Here is a 20,014-nt window from a genome sequence, read left to right on the forward strand (position 1 = left end):
AAAGCAAACATGGCGCAAGAACAGAAACACGAGAATCAAATACACACAAAGCATAAACAAGGAGCTTATTCCTGGATTAAAAAAAATCTATTCTTTGAGGCAGTCACTTCTGAGATAGATAGTAGTAATGCTCACTAATGATCCTTCATAAGAGGGTTTGCCTCTCCCACCAGAAACAATACTAATAACTTTTTAAATCCTAAGAGATAGTGATCAACCATCAAACAGAAAGACATGTGCTCAATGCTCATCTGATATATAGGATATAAGCATACTGGAGAGCACACTTTTTTTTTTTTTTAACCTCTACAGAAAACACTTTAAAGTTGATGTGAAACATCTGTTCTTACCTTCTAATGAGGTGACTAGATGAAAGAAGAAGACCATCCAGAGCCAACCCATTCCCGACACTCTTCTTGCACTGATGCCAGCATTAGAATCCATGAAGATTCTCTGTAAATACCACCATCTTCAACAAGCACACACCACTCTCTTGAAACAGGCTGAGATTTCTTGGAATGTTTTAATACCTTTCGAAATTAAAGCACAGAGGTCTTTGCAGAGAAATGCTGTTTAGGAAAAAACAGAAGGTAGAAACAGAAATCAGGTCACTCTAACACAAAACTAGTTTTTATACACCCATTCCATCATTTACTCCTTCCAAGATATGGGTTAAAAAGGAGTAGCACAGACCCAGTATTTTCCATATACTCATCCCTCAAGACTTCAGTCAGTCACAGGTGTTTTTTGCACTGCCAGTACACACAGATTTTGAGACTTTAATGGCATCAGGGACGGTGTGGTTCCCAAATCAACATTAATCTCTACCACAGTATAGGCTGTACTATTACTGAAGTCCTGATCCTTTCTGCATCTTTGGCAATGTTTCTTGGAAGGTGTCCATTCCATTTCCCCTGTATGCTTTTCAAATTCTGTCTCTTGCAGTTTACACTTTGCCTTTTAAGGACTCTGCAGGGCAGTAGCCATGACAGGAGAGTTTTTGCCAACACAAATCTGCACAGCTGACACACTTGTACTGCATTTCACATGCAGGCATTTGTCCCTTTAAGCATATGACTGCACAACACTACTAAGTTGGACAGTATTTTTCCCATTGATATCTTGTACATGAGGAAGCAAACGCTGTGATACTTAAGGTCAAACAGGGAGCCTGCATTACAGCCAGAAAAAGCACACAAGTCCAAGTTTATTATCTTAAGTGGGAAAAAAATCAAAATAAAACTCTACCACCACCATTAAGAACCTGACATAAAAGCTTATCTTACAGTAAGGGAGCAGCATGTAGCCTAATCCAGCACTGCATTAGATCAATACAGCATAACAATTTTGCTAAGCAAGGTAATTCTAGCTCCATCTGTCCAATTCTCAGCCCAACAGAGAAATATCACAGTAATATGTAGGTTGCATGCAAAAAGCCAGTATGTTTTTCTTCTTCAGGTGCTCTTTGAGCAGAGCATTGAAAATGCTCCAATGTCTTCAGTGAGACAGTGAAGCGTAGCTAAGGAGAAAGAAAAATGTCTCAGGCAATATACAGAAATGGCTCAATAACTTGGCTGAAAGAGGGGAGGAGGGGGGAAGAGTTGTAATTAAAAGGGGCAGCCTCAGTGCAATTATCTGAAAACCTTGCAGTAGGGGATTTGAGCAAGTTGGGCATAGCAGAGGAAAAAGCAGCCTGGGGAATATGAGAAAAGGCAGCAGAGCGCAATTAGATTTGCTTTACTGAGAGGGAGAGAAATTTGGGCAGGATGGAACAGCTCTCTCTTCTGCTGCTCCCAGTGAGAACCTAGAGCACCCAAGACAGATGAACCAAAGGCACTCTGGGCATCACTAAAATGTAGGGAAACTAAAGGGATCTCAGCAAGAGGCAAAAGTTTTGGTCCATGACTTCTGAGGAAAGAGAAAAATAAAATCATTAACTATTACTGAGAAAAAATTAAGATTAAATGTGAGGATGAATACAGGCACTGCATATTACTTATGAAGCATGTATACAACACAACACATCACAGTATAAAAACACCACTGGATGCAACTGCAAAGAGGAGAAAATTTCAGGGTGAAAAGTCAGAAAGTCCTTCTTTACAGAAACAACTACCCAAGCACACAACAGTAGTCGCCTGGAAAAGGAGTAAAGATGCTGTCTGAGCCACCAAAACTAAGACTGGGCACACCAAAATCAAGCCTGCAGGACACCTCTACATGGAGACATAAATGCTCACCATTTGTATTGGCAAGCTATAATATTATAATATCTGTAAGTTTTTTATTGAACCAGTGAAATCCTAAGAGATGGGGACTTATAAGGATTCATAATGAAGGCAAGCAAATGCAGGAACAGAGGTCAAACAAACTGAAGAACACTCTCATTTCAGTCAAGGGACCTCATTTATCTGCAGAAGGCTTGAAAACAGCTCGCAATTCAGATATTCTCATGTCACATAATGTCGGAGTCACAGGGCAGAAAACAGAACCCAAATACACTTTGGCTGCTGGATCTCCCACCAAAGCATTGAAATTACCACAAAATAGATATAACTAAAAAATCCCTCATACACAAAACCAGACACAAAACAATTTCTGGCTCCAAGGAAACCAATTGTTCTTCTGCTGCCCTGCTCACCTGCACATCTCTCTTACAACATCTCTTTGTCTTATCCTGGTTTCCTCTGTATCCCACCAAAGTTACACTGCTCTTCAAGAGGAATCATGCAGCCTTTGTCTGGATTAGGCTGGCAATTATTTTTCTCAAAATAAACTGTGGCTAAATCAAAAAGCTGGTTGTGATTTAGCAGATAAAAAAGGTAACTTTTTTTTTTAGGTTTTGGGTTTTTAATTTTTTTTTTTCTGCCTCTTCCACACCTCAATGAAAAATGCTTACTCCACAATGAAGGACAGAGAGAACATTATGGAAGCATTTAAGGGAGAGTAGGAGGGAAGCACTAGCCTCTGTGAATTAAAGAGTACCAAGCCCCAAATTGCTAACCACGGCCCTGCCCTTCCCCCAAGCACTTGATGTGTACAGAATCTGACTACACCCAAAGACGCTCATCTTTCATTCTTTAGTTCTCCTACTACTTCTACCCTACACCAAACTACGTAAACAGAAACCTCAAACCATCCCAACTTTCCAACCACCCTCTCCTCTTGTCCACACAAGCACCTTTCCATGGCCGCCTCAGCTAGTTACCTGCTCCAAAACTGCTTTCAGCAAGATTACTTCTCTTTGCTATGGAATCCACTATTCCCCACACTCCTCCAAACCCAACTGCAAAGCAATACACACTCTGTGGACAGGATCCTTTGAAGAACTTCCTTAAATACCCTTTCTCTTCCTCTCTCTCCTCCAAGTACATGAACTTGCCACTCATGTACGAGCTGTCAAACCTCTTATGATAACCTATTTTTAGGCATATATTTCCTTAGCTAGTAGAATGATTTCTATCTCCTTGGAAGTCCTGAAAATTTTAAACTGAGAAGTGACAGTTCCTGAGGATTAAAATGTCTTTCAATGATTCAACCCTATAAAACTGTGAAGATCCCAAGCAGCCAGAAAAGACCACTCATATTATTTTTACTGTAAATCCAAGCTCCAAGAGATGGGAGACGGAAGTTTCTGGGTTGTCTCCTTACATTACTCACCAAAGCTATCATGACTTTGGCACCATCACTGTGGTACCTAGATTACCAAAATTTGTGTTTGAGTTCCCAGTTAAAGAGATAAATACAATCACCACCACTATTTCCAAGAATCCTGGTTTCTTAGCTGAACAACAAGCAAGGGAGTAGAGTTCCTTGGGAAGCTTGTCAAGGTGAGTTTTGAACATCACTAAGGATGGAGATTCCTCAACTTTTTGGGGCTTCTGTAGCAGCATTGAAATGGGAAATTTAATTTTTTTTTTTACTGGGGATTTTTTTCTTCCTTATATGTAGTCACAATCTCCTTTGATCTCTTTTGCTTCCTATCTCAACAGAAGAGAGTCAGCTCTTGCCAAGCACCTCAAAGCTTCTTCTACCCAAGACTGAAAACACAAGCCATTTCAGCTGGAAAGCCTTGAATGTGAAACAGCATTCCTGGCTTGACTGGCACTGTTTAAGTCCTGTTTATTCTCACCAGACAGGGCCGGTGCTGTAATTTCTCACTTTTTCTGAACTCAAATCTTGAAGTGGGAACATTTCAGAACTATCTCCAGGCAAATGATGCTCAGCAGTGATAGTGCTCCCACATGTGCTAAAACAGCTGACAGTAGTACAGTTCTGTGCTTGTGAGAGTTCTGTCACAGAGGGCGGCTGTCTGTCCATGCTGCACCCAAGCTGCAGCAAAGCACTTCATGCAGCCAGTAGCTTTGCAGCAGCTTCTTTATGTAAATAAAGGATTCCCTCAAAGTTCAAGCATTGTCAGTGATGGCACCTGAAGAGCCATAGGGCACCAGTGCTGTCAAACAGGTCAGCATTAATCGAGAATTCCCTTCCATCAGTGCATGTGTTTTTTTTAAGAAAGGAAGAAGGTTTGCACCAAGGTTTGTGCAGTCACTTATTTGAGAGCACCCCAATGATATATGTCTGGAGTCTTGATGGAGATGGTCATGCACCTGACAAACCTAAGAGGGTCCCCTTAGAATGGACTGCTTTTTTATTCTTCTGGGGTTTGCACAGCACTCTGAGACTGATCAAAAACAGTGACAGCTAGATAAACTGTGTTAATTCTGCGCTGGCCACAGGTTCTTCTGGACCTACGCTTTGAACAAAACCCCTCCTTTTCTCAACCTCTTGACTCCAACCATAAAACTTTGGACAGACCTTCATTGAAGCACATTCTAACTTACTACACAGACTTCAGATCAGAAAGTAAAGTACAGTGACCCTATTTCCCTCTGACAGACACCACCTGCAGAACCTGACATCAAATAGCATTAACCACTCATCAGAACCATGCATCTGTCTGGCTTCCACAGGAGGAATTCAGGCACGCATTTCAGATTAAGAAAAAATCTAGGATTGTTCATGTACTGCACAAGCTTTCTGGAGAAAAGATGAGGGCCTGAATATAGCTGTTTCTTTGAGTTCTACACTTCAACACATAAGAAAATGCAGAAGCAGATGAATGTCCACCTAAGCCAAGTTTTCTCCGTGTCTCCAGTGCCAGGAAGAGGTGCTGTGTGCAGATGGCTTGCAAGCCTGACCTCTATGTGACCCGCTTTCCTCCTCTTCCTCCGGTATCCACAAATGTAAGACAAAGATTACCAGAGAATATCTCCCAATTGATTCACTTTAGTATCTCCTTAGGAATTCATCCAAGCCCTGTTTTGAACTTCTAACAGATTTGGAAAGATGTCTATCCTCGTGCAACAAAGTATTTTTACGTATTTGATATTGTTCTACTAATAGAAGCTGAAGTCGTAACAGTGCCAAATTTTTTATGTTTTCAATTCTTCTTATCTGTTCCAAGAACTTTTCCAAATCATCTTGTTTCCTCCCACTGGAACAATGCTTCTTCCTCATTCATTGTTAACTGACTCCTCTAGGCCTATTTCACAGTAGAAATCATTATATGGGTCTAATTTCCCTCTGCTACACTTGATTCCACAAATTTTCCCTGTATTTGTCATACTTATTCCTCACACAAAGGACCTAGATGGAAAATAAATGCACCTCAAGAACTCTCCAGTGTAGAGAAAATGCTGTACCTTTGCAAACACAGTCTTTCCTCCTCCTGCACATTTTGCACTGTGACTCATATCAGCTTAATATTATCTCTCAGCAAGAACCATTAAAAAGATAAATGAGCACAACATCTGGGAGAGTCAATAAACTACTATTCCAATTAATTTGTGCGGCACACTGATTCATCACATTTAGGCAGAGTACAAAAAGTGGAATTAATACCTCTCATTCATGATAAATAGGGAATCATGATAGTGTTACACATCAAGCAAAAGGCCTCCCCCCGTCCTTTGTTGCCCCCGGTTCTGTCCTACTATAATTGCTCCTTTGCCACTGGGATGCCCTTGCAGCAGGGCTCACTGGGATAAAATCCACAATGCTGTTATGAAAAGCTGTCACTCAGTGCCTGTCCAGCAGTCTGAGCATGACATAATATTGCCTACCTTCTTTCTTACACAATAATTACAATAACTGCTATTCATAGCAATCTTTCTACGCCCCAAACAGGAAGTGAAGGGGGGGGGGGGAGCAACACATAATTTATCGCTCAGGGTTTTAATATCATGAAGTTAATGTGTTTTCTTGAAAAATTCTATTACGGGGACACATAAAGCACCACAGAAAAATGACTGCCTAAATAAACAGATAATTTCAATAGCTGCTGTATATCTTTTTATCCTCTGTTACTAATTGAGATTATTTTTAATGACTCCGAACTACTTTGAAAATATCTGAGAAGAGTGTAAGATTCATGGAAAAAAACCTTGTGGATTTTTTACAGTCTGTTCAGTTGCTTCATTTAATTTTGAGAGAAACGCTCTAGATGAAATGTATAACTAAGTTTAAAGGAATACTGCCTCAAGAGCATACTTCATAGCTGGCTTGATCATTTGCTTCCTACAGATTATCTAGAGTTGTGTGTGTTCCTCTTGGGATCCCTTAAGTATACAATGAGACTCCAAAAGCTGATTCTGAATGTTCTCCAAAGAAAGGCATTTATTTCCTTGTTTACCATGGAAACACCAGGCGTTGTGAAGCTGATCTTCCATGCTCTGATTATACATTTCCTAGTGGTATCCAAATTAAGAACTTCCATAGCTCTTAAAGGGAAGAAAGAGATGCTTATTTTCATGAATTTTTATTAAACCCTTGAGGCTCTAAAAGGGTGCCCAACTTAGAAGCATAATGACTCAAATGACCTCTACAGTCAGTGGACTGAGCTGAATCATGTTCACCAGGGTAACTAAGACCTGCACTAATTAAAAAGGGAGCTATGGACAGCAGAACAGCTCCCTCCCGATGACTCCCCAGGTGCAGCCTGAAGGTATCTGGGGAGATTCTGAGCCTCTCTGCGATCTCCCAACCCACACAGGAGGCCAGGTTAGCATCTCTTTAGATAACTACAGTGCTTTCCCTTAAATCACTCTGCTCTGCCATGGCACACTTGGCTAGAGCAGCTCTACAGCTTGGCTTGTAAATCTAGTCTTTCTTCCTAAGTAAAATTAATTCACAGCTGTCCCGTGTTTCTGGAGCCTTTCTCAATGCCTCCACATCATGTTTTGCTATGCCTAACAAAGATGGACACTGATGTCTTGAAACTACAGCAATTAAAAAAATATTCTGATTAAAGATACGGATTCTTTCTTCCATCTATTATGTACTTGAATTACATACATATTAAACACAACTAAGTTCCTGAAAACAATTTCTTCCCACCTAACAAGATTTGACTTCACTGACAATTTTTATACTGATTTGTGTCGTTTTCAAAGAAACATTGGCAATTATAGTCAAGTTTCTAACATTAAGGCCAGGAAGCAAAATCCCAGCTCCAGAATATTAACAGCATTATAGAATGAAAAATGTGAGGAAATTAATTGTTATTTATGTTATCCATTACTTGCTTCTTCTCTAAATATAACAGGAAACTCTTCTAAAATGTAACAGGAATTGAAGTGATACAGAAATTACTCCCTTTGAATTTTCATACTGTAAATAAAGGAGACTGTGCAAACAGGGGGAAATGAATTAACAGCTGTCCATCACGTTTATCTTCTTTGATGGAAAGAGAAGATGACAACTGTACCCACTGGGTATGGCTTCACTGTCCTGTTATTGATTTTACTCTAATTCCTCAGGATACCTCTCTCAGTACAACTGTGCACAGATCCCTGCACTTTTATCTATGTAGAAATACACATGATGTTATCAACTTCAAGTATAATTTATCTTCGACAATTATACTTTCATCTGTACAAAAGGAAGACATAAGGCTTCAGCAAAGAAATAAATATGCAATTCACAAACTCTAGGGCACAGCTGCAAACCTTTGTTAAGCACTATGTAAAATGTTGTATTTCCAAAATTCTAAGTACAGAATTTTAAGTTTAGAATACTAGTCTCAAGTATCCCAGAAGATCACCACATTATTAACTTCCAGGTGAAAGTAATCTGTGGTACTAAAAATTCTTTGAAAATTTCCTTCTTGATACAACTTAATTTTAAACAAACACCTCAAAATTCACTGAAATTTTATAATAGAAGACGTCTGAAAACAAGAAAAAAGATGCATCCTATTTCTTCATTTAAAAGGGGAAGGGAAATAACACATTTTCATAAATGGTTATTAAACAAAGAATGTTTTGCTGTCGTGGTTTTGGCTGGGATAGAGTTAAATTTCTTCTTAGGAGCTGGCACAGAGCTGTGTTTTGGATTGAGAATACTCTTAATAACACAGATGTTTTAGTTGCTGCTAAGTAAAGCTTACTCTAAATCAAGAACTTTTAAATTTCCCATGCTCTGCCAGTGAGGAGATGGACAAGAAACTGGGAGGGAGCATGGCCAGGAACAGCTGACCCCAACAGGCTGAAGAGATATTCCACACTCTGGAATGTCATGCTCAGTACATAAACAGAGGGGACGTGGCCAGGATCTGTTGATGATGGCTCAGGGATGTGCTGGGCATCCATCAGCGGGTGGTGAGAGACTGTACCATGAGTCACTTGTAGTTTTTGGGGGTTATGCCTCTCTCCCCCTTTCCTCCTTTCCTTTCCATCATCATCATCAACATCGTCACCATTATTATTATTATTTTACTACAATTATTAGACTGTTTGAAGTGTTGTTATCTCAACCCATGTTTTTTACCTTTTCCCAGTTCTCCTTCCCATGGCACTGGGATGGGAGGGGTGGGAGGGTGGGGGCTAACGAGCAGCTGTGTGCTGCTCAGCTGCCAGCTGGGGTTAAACCACGACAGTGACGTAAAGAGAATGTCCCTAAAACCATGTTCTCATCTACTCAGCGATGCTGATCATGCTTTTTTTTTCAAGTGAAATTAAAGTTATTGTATACCAAGTTCTGTTTGCTGATGGGTGGAAAGTGGTAAAGAAGCCAAGCTTAGTGTTGGCAATGGCCAGACAAGCAATGCCACAAATCAGAAAAATAACCTTGACATTTGCTGACCAAGTCTGCAAATGCAACTGCAAATCTGCAAAGACAACCCAAACACAGAGATGCACAACAGCCTTAAAGGCATTTTCAGGACACACTGGAAAAGAAATCAAAGGCCTGAAGGGTTGAGCAGGAGCAAAAGTGAGAGCGGCTTGCAACACTAAGATATTAATAAGTCTAAGAAAAGAGATGCTTTATACTAATGCTCTTTCCCATTGTAACTTAAGAATGTAGCCTTACATGGCATGTCTAGAAATATATGAAGCGAGATCCATGCACAAACACTCAAAAGATACAATGGAGGGAAAAAAAGAACAAGCTGAAAATACTTTTCTTAAACTGTTCATTGCGGACCACTTTGCAAAATCCTTTAGTAAGGATTAATATTTTCTTCAGCGGCACTAAAGAACTTCAATTTTTGCAAAAATATGCTCACTGTCGTCATCTCTAATTTTGCTTTTGACTTCACGAGGGTTTTACAGTAAGAAATATTTAGCATAAGCAGAAAATCCATGTCATTTGTATTCACAGAATTCAAGGTTATGTTGCCTGTTGGGATATAGTGGCAGCACTGACAGCCGGTTAAAAGATAATGTTCCTCTTCTATGGGAATTCCCATCATTTTGAAATTGCCTTTCATTCCATGGGAGAAACTGTCATTTCAAAACAGATTACAGAAAGGACTAATAATATTAAAGCATCTTAATTTAAGTGCAGCTCTTTTTATTAACCTCCTGTCTGGCTTCAATGAGGCAGCTTGGGTTTTCAGAGAATGTGCTTCATAATTTAAGGGTTAATTAAAACTACTTTTTTCCATTTTAATCAGTTTCACAGCCTTGGGCTGTCATAGAGCTTGGTTCACAAATTGTTGGCTTCATGCATTTGCAGATAGAGGCTACTTTTAAAACTAGTTAATTACTAGCATTATTTATCATCACTGTTTTTATTCCTGTTAAGAGAAGCAAGAATGCTTCTTTGTAAAACAACAAGGCAGAAAAGCACTGAAGCATGATCACTTTACTGACTTTTTCACTGCTTTGACCTTGTTGTCCAAACCTACTTTCCTACCTTCACTCCATGCAAATGATTACCAGGTACCTTCCATCTAGTTATAACCCCACAGAATTACAAACACCAGTTTTTGAGTACATAAGGTTGCCCCAACAGAGGGCTGTAACATAGCATATTCCCCAAATGGGAGTGAGAATAAAAAATTATATTCAGTCAAGCTGATTCCCTTACATTCTGCTGACTGCACCAACAGGCTGTACAATATACAAGCTTTAGCTCCAGCACGTAAATTAGAGCGTTTGATGTGGAAATATATGCACAAAACTAGGAAGCTATGAGGGAGGGAGAAAATGGCCCAGAGAAGAGCTCTACTACACAGCCGTCATTCTTTTATGACCACTGTTTGCCAAGATGGGAATTCTGTCTGTTCTACCACTAGTCTGAGTCTCACATTCTCGTCAGGTATTACAACATCACAAAACAACCCTGTGCTGCACTGGTCATACTCTGAGAAGTGCACCACACCAACACTTACTCCAGTCTGTCTACAGCCATTTTTTGCAGGAGGTGTTACTTCACTGTGCAGACAGGCAATTAGGGAGCTGCCTTGGCAGCAACCTCTTGAGAACACAGAGAAAAGAACTATGAGATCTACAACCAAGGCAAGAAAATATATGGTTTCTCCAGTTTTGCTGTCTTCAGTCCCAGTCTTGAAACCCATAATATTCATTCAGACTCAGTTGTCTTTCATCTTAGTGCCTTGGTCTCACTGTAAAAATGACTGAACTGAGCAACAAGAACAGACACTACAGAAGTTCTGTTGGACTTCAGAAACATCTCACTTGGTCTTTCACACTAAGTTTCTTTCAACTTTTGTCACCATCTAGATGATTATTTAGAGAACAACACTAATGATTCATGTTGATTCAAGGCTAAAACCAGGTTTTCACTTTGATTTTGGGAATCAGGTTGCCCAAAATTGGCTCTCATCTACAAGACAACTGAGACGGAATTGAAGCAGAAACAGTAGCTTGAAGAAAAGAAATCAGATGAATGCTCCAAAGAAGAGATGATCTGAATGGCAATGACTGCTTGAAACAATTACCTGAGTTTAGTGAAGCATCAGAAAGAGCCCATGTGTAGCAAAAGTGGGTTAGAGAGCTCCACCAAAAATTTGAACTTGCCACTGGCAGAGCCTGAAGAGCAGCCAATTTTGTTCTCAGGTCCTTCCCTCCTCCTCCATCCTGCATTTCCAGTTCGATGTTTCCACCCTCAGGAAATGGGGACATTATGTGCCACTAATACTTCAGCAGAACAGAAATAGTCTTAAGAGGAAAAGGGAAGGCCAAGCAGGTTACGGTAGAAGGATATTTCAGGCTCATAGCATCTCTTTCTAATGCATGTTTGTATTATTTTTTGTGCCAGAGATGAAAGCAACAACACATAATTCTCAGAGTTCATCCTGCCTCCTCTGTGTCTCAAAGGCTTATTTATATTTCAGTGTGAATGCTGGGGCTCACTGCTCTTGTTACGTCCACATTCAACCTCAAAACCAAAGGATTACATTTAAAATGGAGTGAGTACAATACACCACTTCCTTTCCTTGGATATCAACCAGTCTTGGTCTTAACAGAGCAGATCCAAGACATGTTTTCTGTCAGGAAGGCAGTACCTCCCCAGCTGATGGCAAAACTATAATAATAGAAATGAAATAAGGGGGATGGGCACCTTTATTTAGAGTCAACATCTGGCTTACAGTCCCATATCAACTGCAGGATTTTTGTTGGTGTATTTCTTTAGGCTTTCCTAGTCATAGTTTTAAATGTTATTAGCAATAAGGCTTCCATGACTTTCTACAATCTATGTAGACCTTTGCTGGAAGAAAACACACCTTAATACTGAACCCCAACCCATCTACTTTGTGCAATTTGAGCCAGCCCTTTTCCTTTGGCCAGCACATTGCCTAGAATCCTGTCAATAGTCTTTTAGGTACTCTAGCTACTCCAGAGCAAACCCTTTTCACTCATCAGTAAGCTAGTGCTTTTTAATAGCATTTTAAAAATTCCCTGTAGTCACCTAATCACTTCTGTTGCTCTTCACTGAGCTCCCAGTTCATCAGTGCTGTGGCACCCAAGTTCACACAGTCAAACACAAATAGTCTCTGTGCATTTGCATTAGTGCCATGAAGTCAGGGACTGTACAATTTCAACACCACAGGTTCAGAGGCACAAAAGAAAAAAAAAGTAGAAAATGCCAGGCTGATATGCTGTGATCTGAGTGGAAGAGGGGAAGGCTAAGCCTTTAAAAAATAATCTAAAAACTAATTTTAAAAGAACTTTCTAAGGATTTAGGGCAAGTTCCCCTTCCCATTCTCATTTTCATATACACAACGCTTTTCAACACTGGCCTGGTACAGTGGCCTGGTACAGACTATTGGCCAAGAGAAGCAGGAAATATACAATTCAACAGACCCTATTCTGATCCTTTCAATTAGGACTGTCCAGTAGGTGTTAATTTATCAAACAGAGTAAGATCTGTTTTAGCTTAATTCTTTTAAAGAATTTAACATTTTTGTTTTTACTCTGTTTCTGAAGACTGATTTGCTTTCTTCACACTCTGTCATCACACACACAGGGTAACCCATTAGACATAATCAAAAGAATCTAGTTAGGAGACAATTTTTAAAAGCTATTCTTCTAAGGTAACAGGGATCTAGTCACTAATTTGATTTCACAGAATCACAGAATGGTTTGGGTTGGAGGGGACCTTAAAGACCATTTAATTCTGACCCCCTGCCATGGGCAGGGACACCTTCCATTAGACCAGGTCGCTCCAAGCCCCATCCAGCCAGGCCTTGAGCACCTCCAGGAAGGGGGCATCCACAGCTTCGCCAGGCAACCTGTTCCAGAGCCTCACTACTCTCTCAGTAAAGAATTCCTTCCTCTACACTAACCCTTCAAGTCTGAAGTCTTTCCCAGATATTGTATTGCTTACAGGTCCTTGCCAAAAGTCCCTCTCCAGCTCTCTTACATTTAGGTACCGGAACATTTAGGTACTCTCTCCCCTTTAGGTACTGGAAGGCCACAATAATGTCACTCCAGAGTCTTCCCCAGTCTGAACAATCTCAGCTTGTCTTCAGAAGAGGACACCCCTCTTCCTGACCTTTTCTGGCCCTCCCTTCATGGCCCTCCATCTTCTGCCCGAAGATGTCCTTAGGTCTTCCAAGAACCTGCAGTTCTCTGAGACCATCCAGAGCCACTTCTAATTCAAGAGTGGTAAAATCATCCATGAGAAACACACAGCCATCAACACCATTCTTGCAGTCTGAGTTAAGAGAACTTCTGACTGAAACAAGGAGCACAAGTCATGCATCATTCCCATTACGTTATTTCACCAAATGTCTTTCTGGTGCTCAGCCTGGGGCCCCAAGCAAAAAGGTAGCTACAGTAAGGCTCAAAATGAAGACTAATTACTCTTCAGCATCTGACTCCACATACATGTCCCAGCAGAACAAGGCACGTGCAAAGTAAGAAAATTCCCTCTGTCAAAGCCTCTACCTATCCCCTAGATTTTAACAGACTGCTGATTTACACTCAAGTCACCAGAATTTGTTCTCACATCACATGAAAACATCTTTATGTACTTCTGACGTGGTTAGATACTGGAAGAGGAGAAGACCACTAAGATCCTCTCAGCACTAGCAATGAAACAAACATTCCTCACAGCACTATTCCATTCCTGACACCATAGTGATGGCAGTGCTAACTGCTGATATGGTAGCCCCTTTATGGACAACACATGCACCAAACGGGATTAAGCAAATTCACTGAAAAGTGAAAATGTCAGTACGTATTTGCATCCCCCTTGCTGCTGGCACCAGCTGAAAGCCTACTGACATTAGGAAGGGAAGGGACCATCTGGGAGACAACTACAGGCATGCATCCCAATCCAGCTGTGCTTCCAGCAGCTTCTTCCTGGCTCAAACCCAAGAAGGAGTAATTTCAAACATCTTCCTGGTGCAGAAAGCATTCCAGATTCTGCGTACTGGAATGAAATTGATCCTAGCTGTGAGTGAAACCTAACACTTGGAAATTTAAACAGTCTTATAAACAGCTCACTTTGAATTTCCAAATTGAAATTATTCAAAACCAGCCCAGAAGGATCTGTAATGTTGTCCCTCTTGTGACATCCCACTCTCTTCTTAGAGAATAGTTAAGAAGATAAGAGAGTTCTGCCAAGGAACCATGCTTCCATTTGCAGACATCCCCAGGATCTGAGAGAGCCTGTGGTAAGCCTGATGCTAAAGGCTTCCACACAGGCGTCAGTATCCTACACACTGCCTCTGAAGTGGTCAGCTGGGCCAAACAGATTCATATCATGTGAGTGTTTTGCAGTAAGTGGGAGAGAGATCAGGTCATTTAGGGAGCTTTGAAAGCTTTACAGTAACTTGGAGAAACATCAGTATGCTAAAACAGAAATATCTTACAAAGAGCCAGTAGTTCTCAGTCTTTAGCTTCTAGGGTTTAATTACATGATTTAGACACATTGGATATTTTCCAGAGACATGGCACAGAGCAAAAAACTGTACCTGGAAACTGCAGAATCAGCAGAGGAATCATTTACTTGGCAAGCTTAAGGAGACAGGGGGGGAAAAAAAAAGCCTGTCTGAAAATGAAGTCATGTATGTTTCAATGTGCAGGTCTGGGCTGGCAAGAATTTCCATCCTAAGGTGAATCAAGAGCTTAAGGATTCAGCTTTTACATGTAAGACTGCAGTTTTCAGGCTGGAGAGGCTGTGTTCTTACGGTACCCAGCATCTTCTCTGCTGCCAGGACAGCCCTTCTCCTGCTCTTTGCCCGCAGCTGTGTGCACACACGGGCATGCGCACACGCGCGTGCACACGGACGTGGGGGTGTGCATGTGAAACGTCTGAACAAAAATCTTCTTGACAAGCAGGCCTGAGCAGCAGAATGCACAGGGGCCTCTGGAGGCATGGAAAATTGAAACCAGTGACTAGAAGAGCTTTTGTCAGAAGTGGTCTCAAGAACAATCTTCAAGTAGGACCTCTGTGACAGAAGCATCAGCTTGCTCCGTGATGACTTTTTAAGAGGCAAGACAGCACCTTCAGTATAAAATAAGGTGACAAGATCTCCAAAAAGTACATGCATTTTAATTGTATTTTTTAAAACACAATATATATTAACAGTACCCTTCCGATAAAATTCTGTTTCTGGTGGCAGAGGAGTATTTCTTGAAAGCACAACAGAGTGACTCTGAGAAGGAAGTACTAGTGTAGCTATTTGTTAAGTTTAAAACTCCTTGTATAAATCAAGTGTGAGAAGAGTGACAACATGAAATGGCTTTTTCTTACAGAATTGCTGCTCACATGTTTGACTGCTGTGGCTGACATGAGCAATTAAGGAGCTTTTATCCTTTTGGGGGTCTGTTTACACAGCAGCACTGGAGAAAAAGTGCTAGTTTGCTGTTGTACAACATCTACAAAATTATTTAAAAAATACACCTGTGTTACATTTGTGAACACCCCTGAAGCCCATGACACTGCATGGTTGCCAAAGAGCAAACATGAGAGAAGAGTGATATCCAACCCAAGATTTATCAGGTAGAAGCTAAAGTATAAGGTCACAATGAGTTGGAAAACTGCTGAATGCATGCAGTCGGTAGCTGGAAGAAATACCTTACCTGTATTTCTGTAAGATGATACAAAACTTGCTAACAAAATCAAAATCAACAGCAAGATATAACTGTAATATAATACTAAATCAAGTTTAAAAGGAAAAAACCAACCGAGGAAAAAGCCAACAGCAAACAAGACTAAATAATGACAGTATTATAGGGGCTCATCAGTTTCCCCCTAAACCTTTAATCAACTTTTCACAGAAATAAGTCATTGAGATTTTTGAAAAAAATCATCACATGTTTATGACTAAAACCAGACAATCTGGAATATTCTTAATAAATACTTTTTAATGACAGCACCCTTTTTAGAAGACACTGCCCTCTTGTTTGCTGGCTAAATGACATTATAAAGCTCTAGCTTGACCACCAATTTGTACTTCTTCCACCTTCTGCTGTTTAAGTGTGCAGTAAACACATGCAATATGGCCACAGAAATGAAAAATAAAAATATATTGTGCAACCTTAGGTGTGCTCCAAAAGCACTCTGCACTAATCTGTAGGGACTTCAGGTTAACCCTCTACACAGCCACTGCTGATGGATAATGAAATACAAGGAAACTAAGGTTTTAGGGAAAGCAGATCTGAAGACAGGAGCATTCCTGAACCAGAGGAAAAGTATGCATAAATCTTCTGACAATCCAGGGAAGGAAAGTTGGCCAAAAACCAAAACTGTCTTAATTGGAGGCACAAGAGATAAGGGGGGGGAGAAATAGACTAATCTCTTACATGATTCTCTGCATATGGCACATGCAATATCAGAGGGGAGAAGGGGAAGCCATCTGCACCTGGGCACAAAGAGGGATCCACACAGTGAATCCCTACAGGCGTAAGGAAGACAATTCTCAATGGGCTAAGGGATCAGCTCCCTCATCAGACACATCTGCTGGCAGCCTATGGGAGCACGCTGGAGAATAAGCAGCTGTCTCCTTGGAGCCACCAGCTGCCTTCCCCCCAAAAAGGATTTACACTGTGCCATTGGTCAGCCTCCAAGAAAAATACGGGAGGCAAAGACAGTAGCAGCCTTGGGCAAAAGAAAAAAGAATTAGACATCTCCTCCCCAGCCCCCTCCAAAAAGTCCTAAGGTGCTCATGCCACAGATAACAGCTTGGAAGAGCTGAGAACTTCAGAACAATGCAAGAACACATGACTTTCTGTGGGGTTTCAGTGATTAAATTAGAAAGAGATACAATCCTACCTCATACAATATCAAGTGCTCCAAAGTGATGCTTTTTCCAAAAATCAAAACACATGGCCATGTAAACAATTCTGAGCAGCTCAGTGCAAGAATGTCAAATAGGAGAGAACTCAGAAGACAAGAAAAGATGTTTAGTGGCTAAAGGGGCACACAAGTCAAGGAATTAAAAACTGCACCTGTGTAACTTGGCTCAGAGAGCATACATGTAAAAAGGCAGAAAAGGAAAGGATGCAATTATGTGCAGTTATCTGAAGCTTGCCAATACATTAGCAAAGTAAACTGAAGTAGTGCAAGGTGTTGAATTTAGGGAATGAACTTCTAGAGAAAAACAGTATTTTTTTTCTGCAATGAGATGGGGTGAGAAGGATTATTAGATTGCAGATTATCTTTTCCTTTCCTTCTCCCAATGGAACACCAGCATTGGAATTATTTCAAACTGGGAATGAAGAAATACCTAATAGTAGCCAATAAATCTTGTATTAATGGCTTAAGGCAGGTGGATGAGCTGTGACTAAACATGAGGTGCACCCACACCCAGTTCCATGTTTTGGATTAGAACCTATAAAACAATGAAAAAGGAAGCCTCCTCCTTCATTGCAGCTGAGGCTACAGATTTGTGTCTCTAACAGACGTGTCTGGTGGCAGCTAATTCTCCTTTGACTTTGTTGTTTCCATTTGCCCCCTCACTCTCCTTCGTCATGAATCTGCATGACTTGGTATCACTGCTAGTGAAGGACGCCCCTTGGGAGGAGTTTGCTTCCCCATCTTCACTCTCCGATTTCTGGAAGTTGTAGGAAAGGCAGGTGATACTCACACTCCTTCCCAACCGAATGAGTGTGGTAATAGCAAGAGAAACTCCAGAGTAAGTGAAATCATCTTAGTGGATCCCACAAAAGGCAAAATTAAAATTACCCATCACAACAGCCCCTCCCACATTCAGAGATTTATTTAGTTTGAGTAGTAGTAACTTGCATCATCTCCTTGAAAAATAGCCTAACATGGCTTTTCTCTGCCACAAGCACTCATACAGCCATCTGTCCCCCACAAGAGCGCTGAGCAACCCTACCCATAGACAAGGCCACACAGCCTCCCCTGTGTCGTTCCACGAGGATCGCGAACCCACACCAGCATCCATCAAGCCCCACTTCAGAGACTTCAAAGGCAGCATTTCCTTACGGTTCTCCAGGGCTGGAGAGAGGGGAAACAAGGCTCGTGGGAGCAGACCAAAGGCACCACGGCCGTGTGGAAGGGCACTGGGGATGATGGCAGTCTCCGTGAGCGGAGAGGCCGTGACCCGATTCCCCACATCTGTCCTCCCCGTGCCCACGGCCGGCACCTGACAGCAGGCGTGCGCTCGGGGGAGGGTCCCGGTAACGCCGCCTTTGAACAGCACACACCGGGAAAGGAGCAAAAAGAACATCGCCTGAGGAGTTTTAACCCCTTTCGAAGTAGTCCCCGTTTGTTCTGTGCTCCCTCCCCCGGACGGCAGAGACCCGCGGGTACCCCCACCACGTCCCGCTCGCTCCGTGCGCTCCGGCCGGACTCACAATGCCCGCCCGCCACGGTACCTTGTGCAGGACTCCAGCAACACCCCCTCCACTTCCCAGCATTACTCGAGCAGTGTTCGCAGGAGCCCTTCCCGCTAGAGCCGTGCCGCCCGGCCTCCCGGCATCAGAAAAGTTGGACAAAGACCATTTTCACCGCTCGAGTTGCACCATCCCGGCGGGCCAGCGCCAGCTCCCTCTCGCTCCGCGCCCAACGCCGCTTTGTCCCCCGGCCCCGGGCACAGCCTCTGGCCTCGCTCGACGTCTTTCAACAAGTCGGATGCTTGTGAGCAGTCCCGATCTTTGCGCTCCCCTCCAGGCCCTTCACCGGCAATGTCCTCTCCCCGCCCAGGTCCCCCTCCTGCAGGAGTCTCTCTTTCTCTCGCTTCCCAGGATCTGCCTTATCCCTTTCTCCGGGCTCCTCTCGCTCTCTCGCTTTCTCTCCCCCTTCCCTCCCTCCCTTCCTCGCCGTGCCCCTCCTCCATTCTCTCTCCGCCCCCCCGACCTGCTTTCCTTCGCAGAAGCCCAGCGACGGCAAATGGGGGTGGGGGCGCTGCGAGATCCCGCACTCCGAGGCGGCTGCAGCCACTCCTGTCACTTCCGCGCCCATCGCCATCCTGTGTGCCGCACGCCCCGCCGGCTCCCCCGGCCGCCGGCAGCCTCCCCTCGGAGCCGCTCCGCTGGGCGGGTCACTGGGCGGCACCGGCTTCCCTTCGCGATCCCAGGCTGTGCTGCCGAACCCCTCCCGCTTCCCCCAGGCAGCCTCTTCCAGAGGGGGATTTTCCAAAAGAGTCTTCCCTCACCGCCTGCTCTCCGCGGATCCCGAGCGCGGCCGCAGCTGTGCCCCAACCTCTGGCCGAGCCCCTGGCCCAGCCCCTACCCCTGCCACGTCCAGGTCAGGAAGGACAGTGTGGCTGCACAAGTCTGATCCTTGGTCAGTCTCTCTTGACATTGTTGAAATCCCTGTTACTGTGTGCCATCTCCTGTTGGTCTGTATAACCCAGGCTCAAGTTCGTGCATCTGTGCTTACTCTCCAATGCTTCCTCTCTGCTGAGCCTTGAAAAGGCTCCTCTGGAGTGCTGTGTCCAGTTCCGGGCTCCTCAGTCCAAGAGAGACACAGAGTTCCAGGAGCGGGTCCAGTGGAGGGCTACAAAGATTTATTAACAGGCTGGAGAGAGCTGGGCCTGTTTAGCCTTTAGATGAGATGTCTGAGACGGGGCTCATCAACGTCTCTAAGTGTCTGCAGGGAGGGTGTTGAGGGTGGATCCAGGCTCTTCTGTGTGGTGCCATGCACTAGGACACGGGGCAGTGGGCAGAAACTGATGAACAGGAAGTTCCACCTGAGTATGAGGAAGAATTTCTTCACTGTGCAGGTGACTGAGTGCTGGGATGGATATCCCAGACAGGTTATGGAGACTCCCTCACTGGAGATATTC

The 20,014-nt window shown here is 42.8% G+C and overlaps 1 protein-coding gene across 7 annotated transcripts in view; it reads right to left on the reverse strand.

The window, feature by feature from the left end:
* EPHB6 (EPH receptor B6) overlaps nt 1-19,396 on the reverse strand; it is a 66,470-nt gene extending 47,074 nt beyond the window's left edge. For 4 of the 7 annotated variants that reach the window (XM_064724282.1, XM_064724263.1, XM_064724271.1 and 1 more), the window contains exons 1-2: nt 19,084-19,182; nt 351-569 (exon numbers count right to left, since the gene is read on the reverse strand). In XM_064724282.1, the coding sequence (XP_064580352.1) occupies nt 351-444 (94 nt within the window). In that variant the 5' untranslated portion in view covers nt 445-569; nt 19,084-19,182. Of the gene's footprint in view, nt 1-350; nt 570-18,602; nt 18,999-19,083; nt 19,183-19,381 lie in introns of those variants that run through there. The other 3 variants (XM_064724255.1, XM_064724244.1, XM_064724293.1) reach the window with 3 other exon arrangements.
* Between the last annotated feature and the right edge of the window lie 618 nt (nt 19,397-20,014).

This window comes from Zonotrichia leucophrys, chromosome 1, assembly GCF_028769735.1.
Source record: "Zonotrichia leucophrys gambelii isolate GWCS_2022_RI chromosome 1, RI_Zleu_2.0, whole genome shotgun sequence".
Classification (NCBI taxonomy): domain Eukaryota; kingdom Metazoa; phylum Chordata; class Aves; order Passeriformes; family Passerellidae; genus Zonotrichia; species Zonotrichia leucophrys.